General features: G+C 63.4%; 1 protein-coding gene across 4 annotated transcripts in view; it reads right to left on the bottom strand.

The window, feature by feature from the left end:
- The window catches only part of LRP1 (LDL receptor related protein 1), a 177,441-nt gene that overhangs the window by 16,123 nt on the left and 146,622 nt on the right, over positions 1-14,696 (bottom strand). For 3 of the 4 annotated variants that reach the window (XM_065575932.1, XM_065575935.1, XM_065575934.1), the window contains 20 exons: positions 14,418-14,543; positions 13,554-13,673; positions 12,556-12,669; positions 11,649-11,798; positions 10,834-10,956; positions 9,975-10,091; positions 9,143-9,271; positions 8,593-8,715; positions 8,117-8,257; positions 7,687-7,874; positions 7,101-7,284; positions 6,546-6,631; positions 5,192-5,311; positions 4,710-4,900; positions 4,188-4,393; positions 3,418-3,606; positions 2,501-2,649; positions 2,049-2,142; positions 769-885; positions 546-665 (listed from right to left, as the gene is read on the bottom strand). In XM_065575932.1, coding sequence (XP_065432004.1) covers positions 546-665; positions 769-885; positions 2,049-2,142; positions 2,501-2,649; positions 3,418-3,606; positions 4,188-4,393; positions 4,710-4,900; positions 5,192-5,311; positions 6,546-6,631; positions 7,101-7,284; positions 7,687-7,874; positions 8,117-8,257; positions 8,593-8,715; positions 9,143-9,271; positions 9,975-10,091; positions 10,834-10,956; positions 11,649-11,798; positions 12,556-12,669; positions 13,554-13,673; positions 14,418-14,543 — 2,787 coding nt within the window. The remainder of the gene's footprint in view (positions 1-545; positions 666-768; positions 886-2,048; positions 2,143-2,500; positions 2,650-3,417; positions 3,607-4,187; positions 4,394-4,709; positions 4,901-5,191; positions 5,312-6,545; positions 6,632-7,100; positions 7,285-7,686; positions 7,875-8,116; positions 8,258-8,592; positions 8,716-9,142; positions 9,272-9,974; positions 10,092-10,833; positions 10,957-11,648; positions 11,799-12,555; positions 12,670-13,553; positions 13,674-14,417; positions 14,544-14,696) is intronic. The other variant, XM_065575933.1, reaches the window with a different exon arrangement.

The raw sequence follows: 14,696 nt of genomic DNA, 5'->3' as shown, positions 1-14,696 counted from the left end.
TTAATCACCCCCCAGCGCAGACGGGCTTGGGGGCCCGGGGAAAAGTACCCAGCAATGCCCACGGCAGCCTCTGACTCACGGCTGGGATAATCACGAGCCTCTTTTCCCACAGCGACATGACGGGCAGCGCAGGTACGTCACACGGGCGGCCCTGAGGCGGCTCGGGGAGAATTCCCTACCTCTGGCCTCAAAAGCAGGAACAAGCCCTTTCCAATTAACACCAAGGCTAACTGTGCCCCCAGTCAGCCCTGGGGACGAGAGGATGGGTACAAGGCCGCGCCTTTCAAACGGGCACGAGGAAATGTTGTTCGGCTATTTTGTAACCTGTGGAACTCATTGCTACTAGATATTAGACGTAAGCCTTTATCTGAATCAGAACAGCAGCGACTCCAGCTGGGATACAGCGAGCAGGGCTGTCCATGCTGCAGACTGCAGAGCGGGGGGAGGAAGCAAACCCGCCCCCCCGGCGATTGATTCCGCACCCCCGCGGCACTGAGAGCCCGCAGGCAGGAGGCTCCCCCCCCCCAGCACTCCCTGTCACTCACGACAATCCTTCTCGTCCTCGCCGTCCCCGCAGTTGTCCTGCCCGTTGCAACGGAAGATCCCAGGGATGCAGCGGTTGGTGTTGGTGCATTTGAACTGGCTGGGCAGGCAGACGTGGATATCTGGACAGAAAAGGGGACACAGTGAGGGGACTGGCTTGGACTTGCATTGCCGCTATTGGGAATCAGGAGCCCTGTTGGGGACCCAGGCGTCCGGGGGCCGTACCGCAGTTGGCCTCGTCCGAGTTGTCCTGGCAGTCGTTGTCTCCGTCGCAGATGAAGGCCGGGTTGGTGCAGATCCCGGTGGAGCACTGGAACTGTCCCGGGCGACACTTGAATTCAGCTGAGGAGAGAGAGGGGAGGTGGTGACGCCTCGTGCCGGATGAACCCCAGCATTTCCACAGCGCTGGGAGACGCACACTGGGCAAACCTGCCTGGCCCAGGGGTCCTCAGCAGGGACCCTGGACTGTCAGCACCACTAGCACAGGCCCCTACGGCATGAGCCAAAGGAGTAGTGCCATTAGCCAAGAGCAGCAGTAGGCTGTTATCCCACCAGGTGGGGAAGCGTGTTACACAGGCACTCCTCCTCACACTGGAGTCAATGGGGCTGCAGAGGTGGCAGGAAATTGTCCCACAACTTGTTTACAAAATTCTGATATGAATCGTTTCACCCCTCACTGAAATGCAGCCACCTCTGGGGTGGGACATGGCTGCTGTTTAACAGCACGCAGCAACACTATGCAGCCAGTGAGGGGAGGGAGCAAAGAAGACTCCCGTCTGCAATTAAAAGCAGGAGGAAGATTTCAGGGAGCTGCAGAGCACTGGCCATTAGACGCCCTATTACTGCAAGAGGCACCTGGACTCATTAACAACCAAGTCTAAGGACTCCGCTGCGTAGCCCCCCCCGCAGTGTCAGGCCAAGAGGAGAGCGCCCCCTGCTGAGTCACCAGCACTCTCCTATGCAGGCGGCCGGCAGGCCCAGCTCTGCTCCGCTTCAGAGCCCCACCCGCCCCCAGTCGGGCCCTGTGCCGCTCTCTGCTCCCCAGGCAGTACCAGGGCCGGGGTTTGAAGCCTTTGCCAAGGTGGCCCCTAGGACTCTGTGAGGGGAGCGGAGCTGGGAGGGAACGAACTCCCCTGACTCAGAAACCTCCTGGTTCCTGGGGGGTGTGGGATGGGGTTAATAAAGTGCGGTTCTCCCTGTGGCCCCCGCAGGGAAGGGCTGCGCGGGGCTCTGCGGCTGGCAGATCTCGCCGAGACGTCAACAGGCAAAGGACCCATTTCATCCCGGCACGTGGCGTCAGGGCCTGGAATTCCCCGCTGGCGGGAGCCATACTGGGAGTGGAGGCTGCTGGAGCAGGGGAACCCACACCACCTTCCGAGCGGGCAGGGGTAGGGCCCCCTGTGCCTCTCCTTGGGGTCACTGATGGGACTGGGAGCTCAGCCCCTGGGGTTGGGCGGAGCAGCGCCTGGGTCTGGCTGTGCCGCCCACACACCCCCGTCACTCACGGCAATCTTCGGGCTCGTCCGAGCGGTCCCCACAGTCGTCCTCCGTGTCGCATTTCCACCAGAAAGGGATGCATTTGTCGTTCTTGCAAACGAACTGCGGCAGAGAGACGAGGCCGTGAGGCCGGCTCCAGGCAGGACCCGGGGGCAGCGGCATGGGGGCGACCCCCAGGACCAAGGGAGCTTTTCCCTCTGGGTCTCTCTCCCTGCTCTACCCCCTGCCCAGCGAGATGCACTGAGAGCAAGAGGGGTATATGCCCGCTCCCCCCCGCCCCCTCTCCACAAAGCTGGGATGACGCGGTGCCTACCCGGACTCCCCCACATCTTCCCTCTCTGGAGCCTCAGCCCCACATCTCCAGGGGGCCGGGAGTAAGAGACTCCGGCCTTGAAACATCTCGTCTCCGAGTCTGGCTGTGGTTACAGGTAGCTACCGGGGCCTGGCAGCAGTGGGTTACCTGGCTGGCCGTGCAGTTGGAGACGCAGGTCTTGCCGTCGCCGCCCAGGTAGAAGTTGGTGGGGCAGGCGCACTTGTGGGTGCCGCCCGGAGAGAGGAGGCACAGGTTGCTACAGCCGCCGTTGTTGGTTTTGCAGGGGTGACTGGGGACTGGGGAGAGGAGAGAGCGCGCTGGGGTCAGACCGTCCGGGGGTGCAGCTGACTCCTGACCCCCGCTCTGCAGGTGAGCCCCCTCCCTCGTTGCGTGTCACCTCTACACATTCTTCCCCCACTGTCTCTCCTTCACCCCCATCCCAGCCCCACTCCGCACAGGGCCTGGACCCCTTGGTGAGCCCGGCCCCATGCAATCCGGGGCGTCCCATGGGAAGAGGAGCTGGGCAGCAGTCTTGCCAGCACGGTCCGTGCTGATCTGAGCGCAGACCAGGCAGGTAGCAACTCTCCAGCCATCCCCACTGGATCCTGATCCACCTGCCGGGTCCCGATCGGACTCCAGAACCCGCAGGCGAGCGTGTGCGGGCTGGAGAGAGCCCGGCTGGCGGGTCAGACGCTGGATGTGGGGCTGGGGGCCACAGGGACTAGACAGAGACCTGGCGACTCATTTCCCAAGCGGCCATCCCCCATTTGGGCAGCTGGGCACGAGGACGCGTCTCTAACTAGAGCCGCTGGCGGGATCCAGATGCCAAAGCCTGGGGCACTCACCCCCACTGTGCCATCTGGGCCCCCGCCCCCCCCTCAGAACCCCCAGGGAGCTAGTGTGAAATCAGGGAACCTTGTGCCTTGGTCCCCCCGGGGCTCCCACCCCCCCTCAGAACCCCCAGGGAGATGGTGTGAAATCAGGGAGCCTCGTGCCTTGGTCCCCGCCCTTGCTGACCCAGCTCCTGGTGACGGCCCCCCCGCCCGGGGCTCCCTCCCGCTCACCGTCCGGCTGGCGGTAGGCATGGTAGATGTGGATGTCCATGGGCCGGTGCAGCGTGCTGATCAGCATGGACTTGTTGGCCCCGGTGGTCTTGTGGGCTCGGTTGATGGACTTGGTCTCCCAGTCGGTCCAGTAGATGTAGTCCTCAAAGAGGGTGAGCGCAAAGATGTGCGGGATGTCCTGGCTCAGCACTGCAGGGAGAGGGGGCAGCTCAGGCCAGGCAAGGACGCAGCAAGGACCCCCCCAGTCGTGCAGGACGGAGCACGGTGGCCGTGCGTCACTAGGTATGCACGTGGCGCCCTCTACAGGCCAGACACTGCAATCACCTGCTGCTGAGTCACCTACAGGATGTGGCCCCTTGGCAAAACCGGCAGAGCCCAGGGTTCAAGCCCCCGAACCTGGGAGCTGCCAGGCCACTCGAGCCGGGGACTGGAAGTGGGTAGGGGATGTGATTTTAAGAAGACTTTAATATTAATATGTGAGCTTGGATTCACCAGCGTTAATTATCCCTCTGCACTCCTAAAAAGCAGGGGACGATCACCTGCCTTGCGCGACAGCAGCGTGGCTCTCTGTGAATCCCACAGCAGGTACAGCTCATCCCCAGTTCCCAAATAGGGAAACCGAGGCAAGAAACAACAGGGAGGTCATTTGCCCAAGGGCACAGATGGAGTCGGCAGCAGAGCTGGGATCAGAACCCAGGAGTCCTGGCTCCCAGTCCCATGCTAAAACCATTTGTGTTTGGCCGAAAGCTGCAGCTCCCGGCCGGCCTCACCGATGTGCCGGTTGGAGCCGTCCAGACTGGCAAACTCAATGTAGTCCTCCCGGGCATCTGCCCAGTAAATCCGGCCATTGATGTAGTCCAGGGTGAGGCCGTTGGGCCAGGTGATCTTGGTGTCTACGATGACGCTCCGGTTGGTGCCGTCCATGCCGATCTTGCCGATCAGGGAGTGGTCACCCCAGTCTGTCCAGTACAGGTAACTGGGGCACAAAGGGAACAGCAACGGGAGAGGCTGAGTCAACCGAAACGGCACCAACAGCCCTGCTACGGCGTCCTTCTGTCCCCGTACAAGAGGGGAAACCGAGTCACCAAGCGGCAGGGAGGTTTCCCAGCGTGTAAGAGGCAGAGCTGGGAGTGGGAACAGAACCCCGGAGTCCTGACTCCAGGCACCCCGCTCAGAACAGAAATTCTGGGGGTGCCGTGGGCAGGAGCTGATGCGCCAGCCCACGGAAGGGAGCTCGGAGCGTCCTGCATCTGGGAACAAGGGAAAAGTGAGACCTGGCCGTGCCCCCTCACCCATTCTGCACGTCCACCACCAGCGCCCGCGGCTCCCGCAGCCCCGAGTTCACCAGCACCGTGCGATAGGCCCCGTTCAGCTTCGACACCTCGATGGTGTCCCTGCCCTTGTCGCACCAGTACAGGTTCCCGCCCACCCAGTCCACGGCCAGCCCGTCGGGGTTGCTGAGACCGGTGCGGTGAAGGACCTGCTGGGAGAACGGGACAAGTCAGGGCCTGTTCAGAGAGGACCCCGCCCCGCTCCTGCCCAGAGACCCTGCCCTGTCCCCCCTCCGCCTCCCAGGACTGTGGGTCTGCCTTGGGACCCAGCCACATTCCCCAGGGACACGGGCCCCACCCAGAGACCCTGCCCCGTCCCGGGTATGCATGGCCCTGCCTGGCAGCCCCACCCCATTCCCCCGGGAAGGCGAGCCCCCACCCCCACAGCGGCCCCTCCCCGCCGGGTCCCCCAAAGAGGGCACCCCCTGGCGCCCAGCGCCCACCTGGACGTTGCTCCCGTTAATGTGCATGCGGCGGATCATGCTGCCCTGCGTGGTGACGTCCGTCCAGTAGATCATCTGCTCCCTGTAGTCGAAGTCCAGAGCCACGGCGTTGTTCAACCCCTGGAGCCAGCGCAGCCCAGAGGAAGATGCATTAGGCCTCGCGCTCATGCCACCTCGCTGGCCAGCGGGGGTGGCAAGGGGGGCACTGCCACAGTTGCTTTTTAACTGGGCCTTCCTTAAAAACCGAGCCACCTCCTGCCCCTCCCCACCCATGATTCCAAGCCTCTGTACTCAAGAGGTTTAAAACAATGACAGCCAATATTTACGTAGGACCTACCATAGACGCAACCAGCGACCAAGGAGCTATTAGAATCATAGAATCACAGGACTGGAAGGGACCTTGAGAGGTCATCTCGTCCGGTCCCCTGCACTCATGGCAGGACTAAGTATTATCTAGACCAGCCCTGACAGGTGTTTGTCCAACCAGCTCTTAAAAATCTCCAATGATGGAGATTCCACCACCTCCCTTGGCAATGTATTCCAGTGCTTAGCCACTCTGACAGTTAGGAAGTTTTTCCTAATGTCCAACCTAAACCGCCCTTGCTGCAGTTTAAGCCCATTGCTTCTTGTCCTGTCCTCAGAGATTAAGAAAAACAATTCTTCTCCCTCCTCCTTGTAACCTTTTATGTACTTGAAAACTGTTACGTCCCCTCTCAGTCTTCTCTTCTCCAGACTAAACAAACCCTTTTTCAATCTTCCCTCCTAGGTCATGTTTTCTAGACCTTTCATCATTTGTGTTGCTCTTCTCTGGACTTTCTCCACATCCTCCCTGAAACGTGGCGCTCAGAACTGGACACAATACTCCAGCTGAGATCTAATCAGCACAGTCCTACTGTTCGCATAGGGCCTACCATATTTGCAGCCAGCTACCAAGGAGCTCCTGGGCTGGCGTTAGCGCTCACAGCAGGAAGTGAGATGGAGCCCCTCCCCCTCCCCTGAGCAGCGGGCACGTCTGGGGCACGGGGGCAAAGCGGAGGCGGAAGGAGGGTACATCCCCCACCCAGCCTGCACAGCTGTGGGTTGGGCTGGGGCCTCCTGGTGCCCAAATCGCCTCAGCTCGTGTCAATCAGGGAGGCCCCTGGTGGCTTCCAAGGAGCAGCCCTTAAACCAGGGGGGCCTTTTCCCTGAGCCCCAAACCTGACGGGGGAGGAGGGGTGCAATCCCCCTCAGGTGACACCGCTTCCACCCCAGGAGCCTGTGGGGACACCCTACCCCCACCCGGAGGAGCCCAGTTCAAGCCCACGCCGGAGCTGCTGCCCAGTGGAGATGGCGCAGACGCCCCCCCCGGCAGCACCTGTTTGAGCAGCGTGTAGTTGGAGCCGTCCAGGTTGAGTTTCCTCAGGTAGTAGCGGTTGGCGAAGATGAGGAAGGGCTCTTCGTCTGCAGGGGAAAGACGCGTCAGATCCCCCCGTCCCCAGGCACAGAGACACTCCGATGCTGTCCTCAGCTTTGCATGGGCCCTGCAGCTGGTGGCAACTGCCCCCCCCAGCCACCAACCCTCCGAACGGAGCCGGCCAAAGGCACTTGGTCTGCGCTGTGGCAGGCCAAACCTGGACTTCTCCAGCCTGCCCAACCATCGTCAGCCAGAAACCACCCAGCAAAACCGCCAGGGGAACCGGATTCCCTGGCGTGATGCTGGCTCGGCCCAGCGAGGGCACACGGCAAAGCAACCCCGATTGCCCGGCCTGCAGCCTGCCAGTCCAGACCTGACGGGCGCTCTCCTTGAGCGACTTGGTGCAGAGATACCCACCCCTCGGACACGGCAGGATCCTCCGCAAACCTAGAGGTTTCTGTCTGATCCCCCGGCAGGCAAAGCCCCTCGGCACAAGCGCCCCGGAGCTGCTCTCACCTGAGACGGCTTTGCAGCTGGTCGGGTGGTCGGGCCTGAGTTTGTAGCCCTCTGTGCACAGGCACTTGAAGCTGCCCAACGTGTTGATGCATTTCTGGCTGCAGGGGTAGGTGGTGGTGCACTCGTCAATGTCGATGCAGGTTTTCCCGTCGTCTTTCAGCCTGTACCCAGGCCGGCATCTACACTGCAGGAGGCAGCGGGAGGCAGTTAGGAGCAGCCCTGCAGCACGGAGGGGCATGGGTGCGTGCACCGACCGTGCACACCCGAGGGCACAAACAGGGCATACACCTGGACGTGCCCAAATGGCGTGAGCGCGCACAATCACCGCACGTGCACACGCATAAATACACAGCCAAGGTATGCAAAACTAGCAGGCGGGCACGCACAGTGCACACAAGTCTGCACAAATAGTGAACGCACACTCCCCTCCCCAAACACCGGGCGTGCGCACACACAAACGGGGGAACAGCCGCTCGGAGCTGCCAGGAGCCGGGCTCGCTCGTCAGCTCCTCTCTCAACGGCCCCGCTGTACCCCAGCCCCCCTCCCCCCCCGGCGCAGGTTGGGCCCGCCCCCCAGTGACCCAACCTTATAGCCGATCTTGAGGTCCTCGCACTCCTGGGAGCAGCCGCTCAGCTTCTTGTTGAGACACTCGTTGAGGAAGCAGTTCAGCTCGTCGGAGCCGTCGGCGCAGTCGTCGTTGTTGTCGCAGAGCAGGGCCTCGGGCACGCACCGGCCGTTCTTGCACAGGAAGAACGAGTCGTTGCACCTGCTCTCTGGAACGACGGCGGGAGGGGGGGGTCACCGCAGGCGCCGGGCTCGGGGAACCCCATCGACAGCCCTCCCCGTGCACCAGCCAGGGCCACGCCCAGGGCTGGGCGCGCTGGCCAGGGGAGAAAGGGACCGAGTCCAGGGCCAGAGCACGGGAGACCCCACTGGGCTGGACGTGAGGGAAGGGGCAGGAAACGATGGCAACGGCTCAGAATACAGTCCCGGGAGCCCGTCCCCAGGCACCTACCGGAGCTGGTGCAGCGCGGGTTCTTGGGCGCCTCGTCCGAGTGGTCGTGGCAGTCGAATTCCCCGTCGCACTGCCACTGGCTGTTGCTGAGACAGCGGCCGTTGGCGCACCGGAACTCGTGGGGGCCGCAGGTCGGGTACTCTGCGGAGAGAGGGAACGTGGTCAGGCCAGCTGCCCCCAGCGCCAGGCCCTGTCCTCAGAGCGGGCGCACGGGGAGCAGTGCATCATCACGGGCTTGGGCACGGCATGGACAGGATTAGAGAAAGCTGGCACTTCGCCTCCCCCCGGCGCCCGGGCGGGGCCTTTTCCGCAGGGGCTGGCAGCTCACGCAGCCTCACCCGCCACTCTGATAAACTCAGTGGGAACTGGGGCTCCCCCGCCCCCCCGCGTGTCTCGCTCAGAGCCGGGAGCCACGGAGCTGGGGCTCGGGGTGGAGGCAGCCCCAGCTCCCCGCCCCGTTCCACGCCGACACCCACCGCACTCCGGGGACTCGTCGGAGCCGTCGCCGCAGTCGTCGTCGTGGTCGCAGACGAAGTGCTTGGGGATGCACTGGTGGTTGGTGCACATGAACTCCCGCTCGTCACACGTGTTGTTGTACACTGGAACGAGGAGCCGCTTGTCAGCGCCCCGAGGCCAGGCCCCCCGCAACTGTCCCCAGCCCTCACACAGGGGCCCAGGCTGGCAGGCACGGGGCAAACTAGCCAGCTCTGCTTCACAACCCCTTCCCCCCTTTCGGAGCAAAGTCATCTGCCCCCGTGTAGAGGGGGAAACTGAGGCACCGGGCTGGGGGGCCCAAGGTCATACGGGACTAGAATCAAGGCAGCCTGACTCCCGAGCAGCACTGTCCGGTCCGCTGCAGCCTCTGGGTGATAGCACCGGAGTCAATTGCTCCCTGGCAAAGGGGCTCCCCGGCTTGCTGGCTGCCCCAGCCCACAGGCCATCGGCTCCCCGGTTCAGGGGCTCCCCGGCCCATAGGCTGCTCCCTTCCCCACCCCTCAAACCGAGCGCAGCCACACGGCGACTCACAGCAGCCAGCGGCTAAGGACTCGTCAGAGCCGTCGGCACAGTCCTTGTCTCCGTCGCAGAGCCAGCGCTCTGGCACGCACACGTATGTGCCTGGGCACTGGAAGGACCCCGAGCTGCAGGTGGTCAGTCCTGTAGGGGACAGAGGGGTGAGCAGGGCTTGTGGGGCCGGTATTGAGAGAGAGGCAGGGTGCGGGGTGCTGGGAGGGCTCCCCCACGGAGGCTGCGTCCAGCGCAGTGAAGGGCCTGGGCACCTCACCCCCGTATGCCCCGAGAGATCCCGGCAGGTGGGGTCAGGACCCTGCCTGAGCGTGAATCCATCCCCACACCGGGGGACCTGCCGGCAGTCACTCCCTCGCCCCACCACAGAAATAAGTAGCACATCCACTGCCCCCTCTGGTGGAGGGTCTCAGAACATCTGGAAACCCAGCGATTGAGTCACCCCCCTCACGGACAGGCGGAGCCACCCCCCCTCAGTTTGCAAAGAGAGAAACTGAGGCACCAGGCAGTCACTTGGCAAATCAGTGACAGAACCCGAGTCCCCACTCTGCTGCTTTCACCACTAGACTCACCTCTCGGATTCAGCAACAGAACCCAGGAGTCCTGGCTCCCAGCTCCCCAGCTCTAACCACTAGACCCCACTCCTCTCCCCGAGCTGGGAACAGAACCCAGGAGTTCAGACCACCCTCCTGCTCTAACCACTAGTCACCACTCCCCCAAGGGTAAGGTACGGCTCCCTGGCTTTGCATTTTAAAGAGACACCCCTGGCCCCCTTCTGCCAGGCTCCCTTCCTCTCTCCGGGTCTCCCCCCGCCCGGCAGGGGAGACGGGCTTACGGCAGCGGCTGTCTTCGTCGGAGCCATCCCCGCAGTCGTCCGCGCCGTCGCACACCCACAGCTTGGAGATGCAGCGGTGGTTGTTGCATTCGAACTGCACGGGGTAGCAGAATTTATCTGGGAGGGGAGGGAGAGGCGGCGGTCAGGGCGGTGTCAGGAGCTCGGGGAAGGGAACAAGGGGGACAGGACGCTCGGCCGGGCAAATGCTGTTGTTGCTGCGGCTCAGGGCATGGGGCTGAGCGGGTGATACCACCGGCTCTACGCTAGGCAGGGCCTAGATCTCATGGGGTGGGAACAGTAGGATCACAGGGACGGTGTGCGCTGGATGTGGAAGTTCCACATTGATAGCTTCTAAGTGATCAAAACTGGGGTTCCAGCAGCCCCCCGAGTTGAAGGCCAGCAGGACCCTCACCCAGACTGGTATCTAACACCACCCTGATCATTCTGTTCAGCTGGCTGACAACTCAAGGGTTGTCAGGGTCACCGTCCCAGCACTCAACTCACGCCGGCCCCGAAACAAGCGTGAAGCTGTCGCACGAGACCGCGGGTGCAAACGTGCAAGGGGCCCCTGCGCTGGTGGCACCGTAAAGCCAAGGCTAGGAAATTGGATCTTTGTTCTTTAGAGAAGGGAAAAGTCGAGGGGCTGGTCTGCGCGAAGTGACATGGGCCAGAGCGTCCAGCCCCGGGGAGGGGAGAGTGGGTGATCCCTGGCCCCTGGGAGACGGACGTGAGAGATTTAAAACCTCACTCACGTCATAGAAACTGGGAATAACACGACGGGGGGGGGGGTGCTCACTGCAGTCTGTCCCCTCCATGCTCTTCCTCCCACAATCCCATGCTCCCCGCCCCATGCGCTTACTGCAGTGCGTCTCGTCTTCGCCGTTCTCACAGTCGTCCTCCTTATCGCACGTCCAGGTCATGGGAATGCACCTCCCGCTCGGGCAGGCGAAGTAATTGGCCGGGCACCTGGGTTTCCTCACTCCTGGGGTGCGGGCGGGAAAGGCACCACGGTTCGTTCAGTGACACCGGCCGAGCCTGGCTACACCGCACAGCGAACCCTGGGCTCGGCTCTGCAGAGCGACAGGGCGAGACCGACCCTGGCACAGAGCTCCATCAGCCGGCGCAGCGTGGGGTCAACGGGGGGCACCCAGAGAAACTCCCCTCTCACATTCTCTTCCATGACTGGGGGTTACGGTAGCGCCCAGACCCCGGCCGAGACGGGCCCCGTTGTGCTGGCCGGACTCTGACAGGAACGGCGGCCCCAGAGCGCTGCAAGATGGGGGCCTTGGGATGCTGCCCGGACTCCGTCCGAGAGACAGACTAAACTGAGGCCCAGAGATGCAGGGACGTACCCAAGGTGAGCCGGGCAGCGTGTGACAGAGCAGGGTATGGCTCCCTGATCCCAGCCCTGTGCCTCCCCCACCCGTCCCCAGGGGCTGGACAGTCACTAACTCCCCAGGCAGGGACGCCTCTCCCCGTCCCTGTGTGTGATCGTTTGCTCTCAGCACAGCCGTGCGCCATTTCCTCCCCCCCGCCCTAATCCCACACAGCCCCCCCCGCCCACACACAGCTAGGGACCAGCAGCCCCTGCTGGCGTGCCAGGGCAGGGCACTGCCGGAGCCTGCCTGCCGAGATCCCCAGCCCCATCCCGTCACCGGCCAGCCCCACTCTCACCCGGGCAGTTCTGCTCGTCCGAGTAGTCCCCACAGTCGTTGGCTCCGTCGCACACCCAGGACGGGGCATAGCACAGTGAGGTGTGCTCGCACTTCTGGAACGTCAGGCCTTTCACCCCCAACTTGAAGTAGCTGCTGCAGTCGGTGGCGCCTACGGGAAAGCCCGGAGTGGATACTGCCCTCGGCACGCGGGCAGGGGACAGCTCCCAGCCGCCGCCCGCCCCGTGTTCTGCCCGGCAGGGGAGTCCCCTCCATCCTCTGCACCCTCACAACACTGGCTGGCAGCTGAGCAGGGCTCGGGGAGCAGCCGCCGCCCGAACAACCCCCGAAAGGGGAGACCAATGCTCTGGCCCAGCCATCAGAGAGCCACTGGGGGAACCGCTGAGAACCGAGTACACACGCTGTGCACGCACATTACATGCACGGGCACACACGCTGTGCACACACACAGTGCACACACACACACACCGTGCACACAATCAGTTGCACACACACTTGTCCTCCCTCTCCCATCATAGCCCTCCTCTGTCACTGCCAGGGGAGAAGATCCCTTGCTGCCCCCCTGCTACCAGCCCTGCCCGCCCCACACTGGCTGCAGGTGCCAGGCCGATCCATTCTGCCCGTCTCCCGTGCCCAACGTTTCGCTGCACCTCACTAAGTGCTTCTGACGAGCTGTCGGGAGGCGGCACGTCAGGGGCTGTGCAGGGCGGCCTGGAAGTGACAGGGCGGCCGGGCCTGTTCCCAGGACACAATAACCTGGCTCGGCCTCAGTCAGGAGGGGAGCGCGGGCGAGTCCCACCCCCGAAGAACTGGCTCATGGCAGGGTACAGGCGGGCAGAAGGGCCTGGGGGTGGGGGCCGTGGGGGGGGGGCGAGGGGAGGTCCCCCCCGCGCAGTGCCGGCACTCACTGCAGTTCATCTCGTCCGACGCGTCCTCGCAGTCGATGAACTGGTTACAGCGGCTCGAGTTCCCGATGCAGCTCCCGTCCCGGCACCGGAACTCCGTCGTCGCGCACCTGGTCTCTGCAACGAGGGGGGCAGACCGGAGCTACGGGGGGGCTCGGCGGGCAGCCCCTCGCGCTCACACTCCTCTGAGTTCACTAGTGCTCTGCGCCCAGCGGGGGTCGGGCTCTGCTCCTCTTTACATTGGGGAGTTTGGGACTGATGCAAAAATCCTCTGGGCAAAATGTGTGTGTGTCACATGCAAACCCGCCCCCGCTCGTGTGTGTATGTGCGTCCCCTACATGCAAACACACCGGTGCTGGTGTATGTACATGTGTGTCCCACATGTAAACACACCCGCACTCATGTGTGTAACCCCCACATGCAAACACGCCAGTGCTCGTGTATGTGTGTCTCCCACATGCAAACATGCCTACGCTCGTGTGTGTATGTGTGTGTCTCCCACGTGCAAACACGCCCACGCTCTGCACACACAGCTGCCCAGGCAGCCTTGGCAAGGGGTTATTTGAACTCTCCTCTACTTACAAAATGTACGAAGAGCCCAAAGCCACCAGGTACGCTGCAAACTGCCTGGGGGCGAAGGGTCTCTCTCTTTCCAGGTACGTTACATGGCTCCAGCACCCCCCACCATTTGAAATACCCACATCTCACTCGAGTATCTGCGGAGAGAATCTCCCCGACCGCTGGAGATGGGTCGGGATTCCTGGCCACGGCGGGAGAAGCCAAGGCAGACAGAGGAAGGTCCAGCCGCTCCCATTTGCCCTGCTGCGCAGAGACCGCCGCCGAGGCCGGGTCTGGGGGGTTGAGCTGGGAATCTGACCCCCCCCACCGCTGCCCTCCACCCCTGCCTCCGTCACGCAGCAGGCTGGGACAGCACCAGGCCCACCCGGTGCCGGAGCCGCCTGCGGCATGCAAGCACCAGGAACGGGAGGGGAATCGCTTACTGTTGCAGGGCACTTCGTCCGAGTTGTCCCCACAGTCGTCCATGCCGTTGCACCAGAAGGCGTTGGCCAGGCAGCGCCCGTTCATGCAATGCAGAAAGCCCTTCTTACACTTGCGGCTGCCTGCGGGGGAGGAGCAGAGAGGGGAGCTGGGGGGCTCAGGGGGTTGCCCGCCCCCCATTCGCAGTTCCAAGGGGCTTTCCAGCCAGGGCCGCGGGTTGGGCACAAAGGGGCACCGTGCACGTGATGGCTCCTCTCTGCCCATGGGGGACCACGGCGAGCAGAGGATATTACAGCAGCGTCGGGGGGGGGGGGGGGGCAGAAGCCCCCCAGGGGATGGCCCAGCCTCCCCCAGCTCTGCCCCGAGCACAGGAACAGGGTCATTCAGAGTCAGGCTAACGCACCATCAAGCGCCCGGCTCAGACGCTGAAGTCCTAGAGCAATATTCCCGGCCATGCGGGTCGCTCGAAGCGCTAGCCGGTGCGGAGCTTTCAGAGACAAGGGGGGTCCCGCTGGGGGGGCGCCGGCACCCGTTACCTACTGTTTCTTGATAGAGCCGCCCCCGTCGGTGTGGTCAGCAAGCCCCAGCCCCGGTTAACCGGCACGGGGAGGCGAAGTGATCTGCCCGGCAGAGAACCCAGGACAATCCCAGTCAAGCCAGACCATACTCCAGGCTGGGACCAGAACTCGGGAGCTCCGGCTCCCACTTCCCCCATCCCAGCCACTAACGTACGCTGCCTCCTAGAGCCCTGGCGTCCTGGCTCTACCCACTAGACCATACGCCCAGCCCAGAGCCAGGAGTCCGACCGGGGGCCAGGCCGGGCCGGGCCGGGCCGGGCGGGGGGAGCGAGCGCGACAGGCCCTCACTGCAGTAGGACTGCTTCTCGTCGGACTTGTCCTTGCAGTGCGCGGAGCCGTCGCAGGTGCGGCTGTAGTCGATGCACTCGCCGTTCCCACACTCGAACTCGTAAACGTTGCAGGTGGAGTTCAGGGCTGCAGGTGGGACAGAGCGTAGGGAAGAACCTCTGTCCACGTGCACCACGGCCTCCCCTCCCCCGTCCACGTTCACACCCTCTGCATCCCCCTTCCACGTGCACCCCCTTCCACGTGTACCACGCCCTCCCTTCCCCCGTCCACGTGTGCCCC

The sequence above is a fragment of the Chrysemys picta genome, chromosome 22 (assembly GCF_011386835.1).
Source record: "Chrysemys picta bellii isolate R12L10 chromosome 22, ASM1138683v2, whole genome shotgun sequence".
NCBI lineage: Eukaryota > Metazoa > Chordata > Testudines > Emydidae > Chrysemys > Chrysemys picta.
This window is presented reverse-complemented; position numbering and strand designations above follow the sequence as displayed.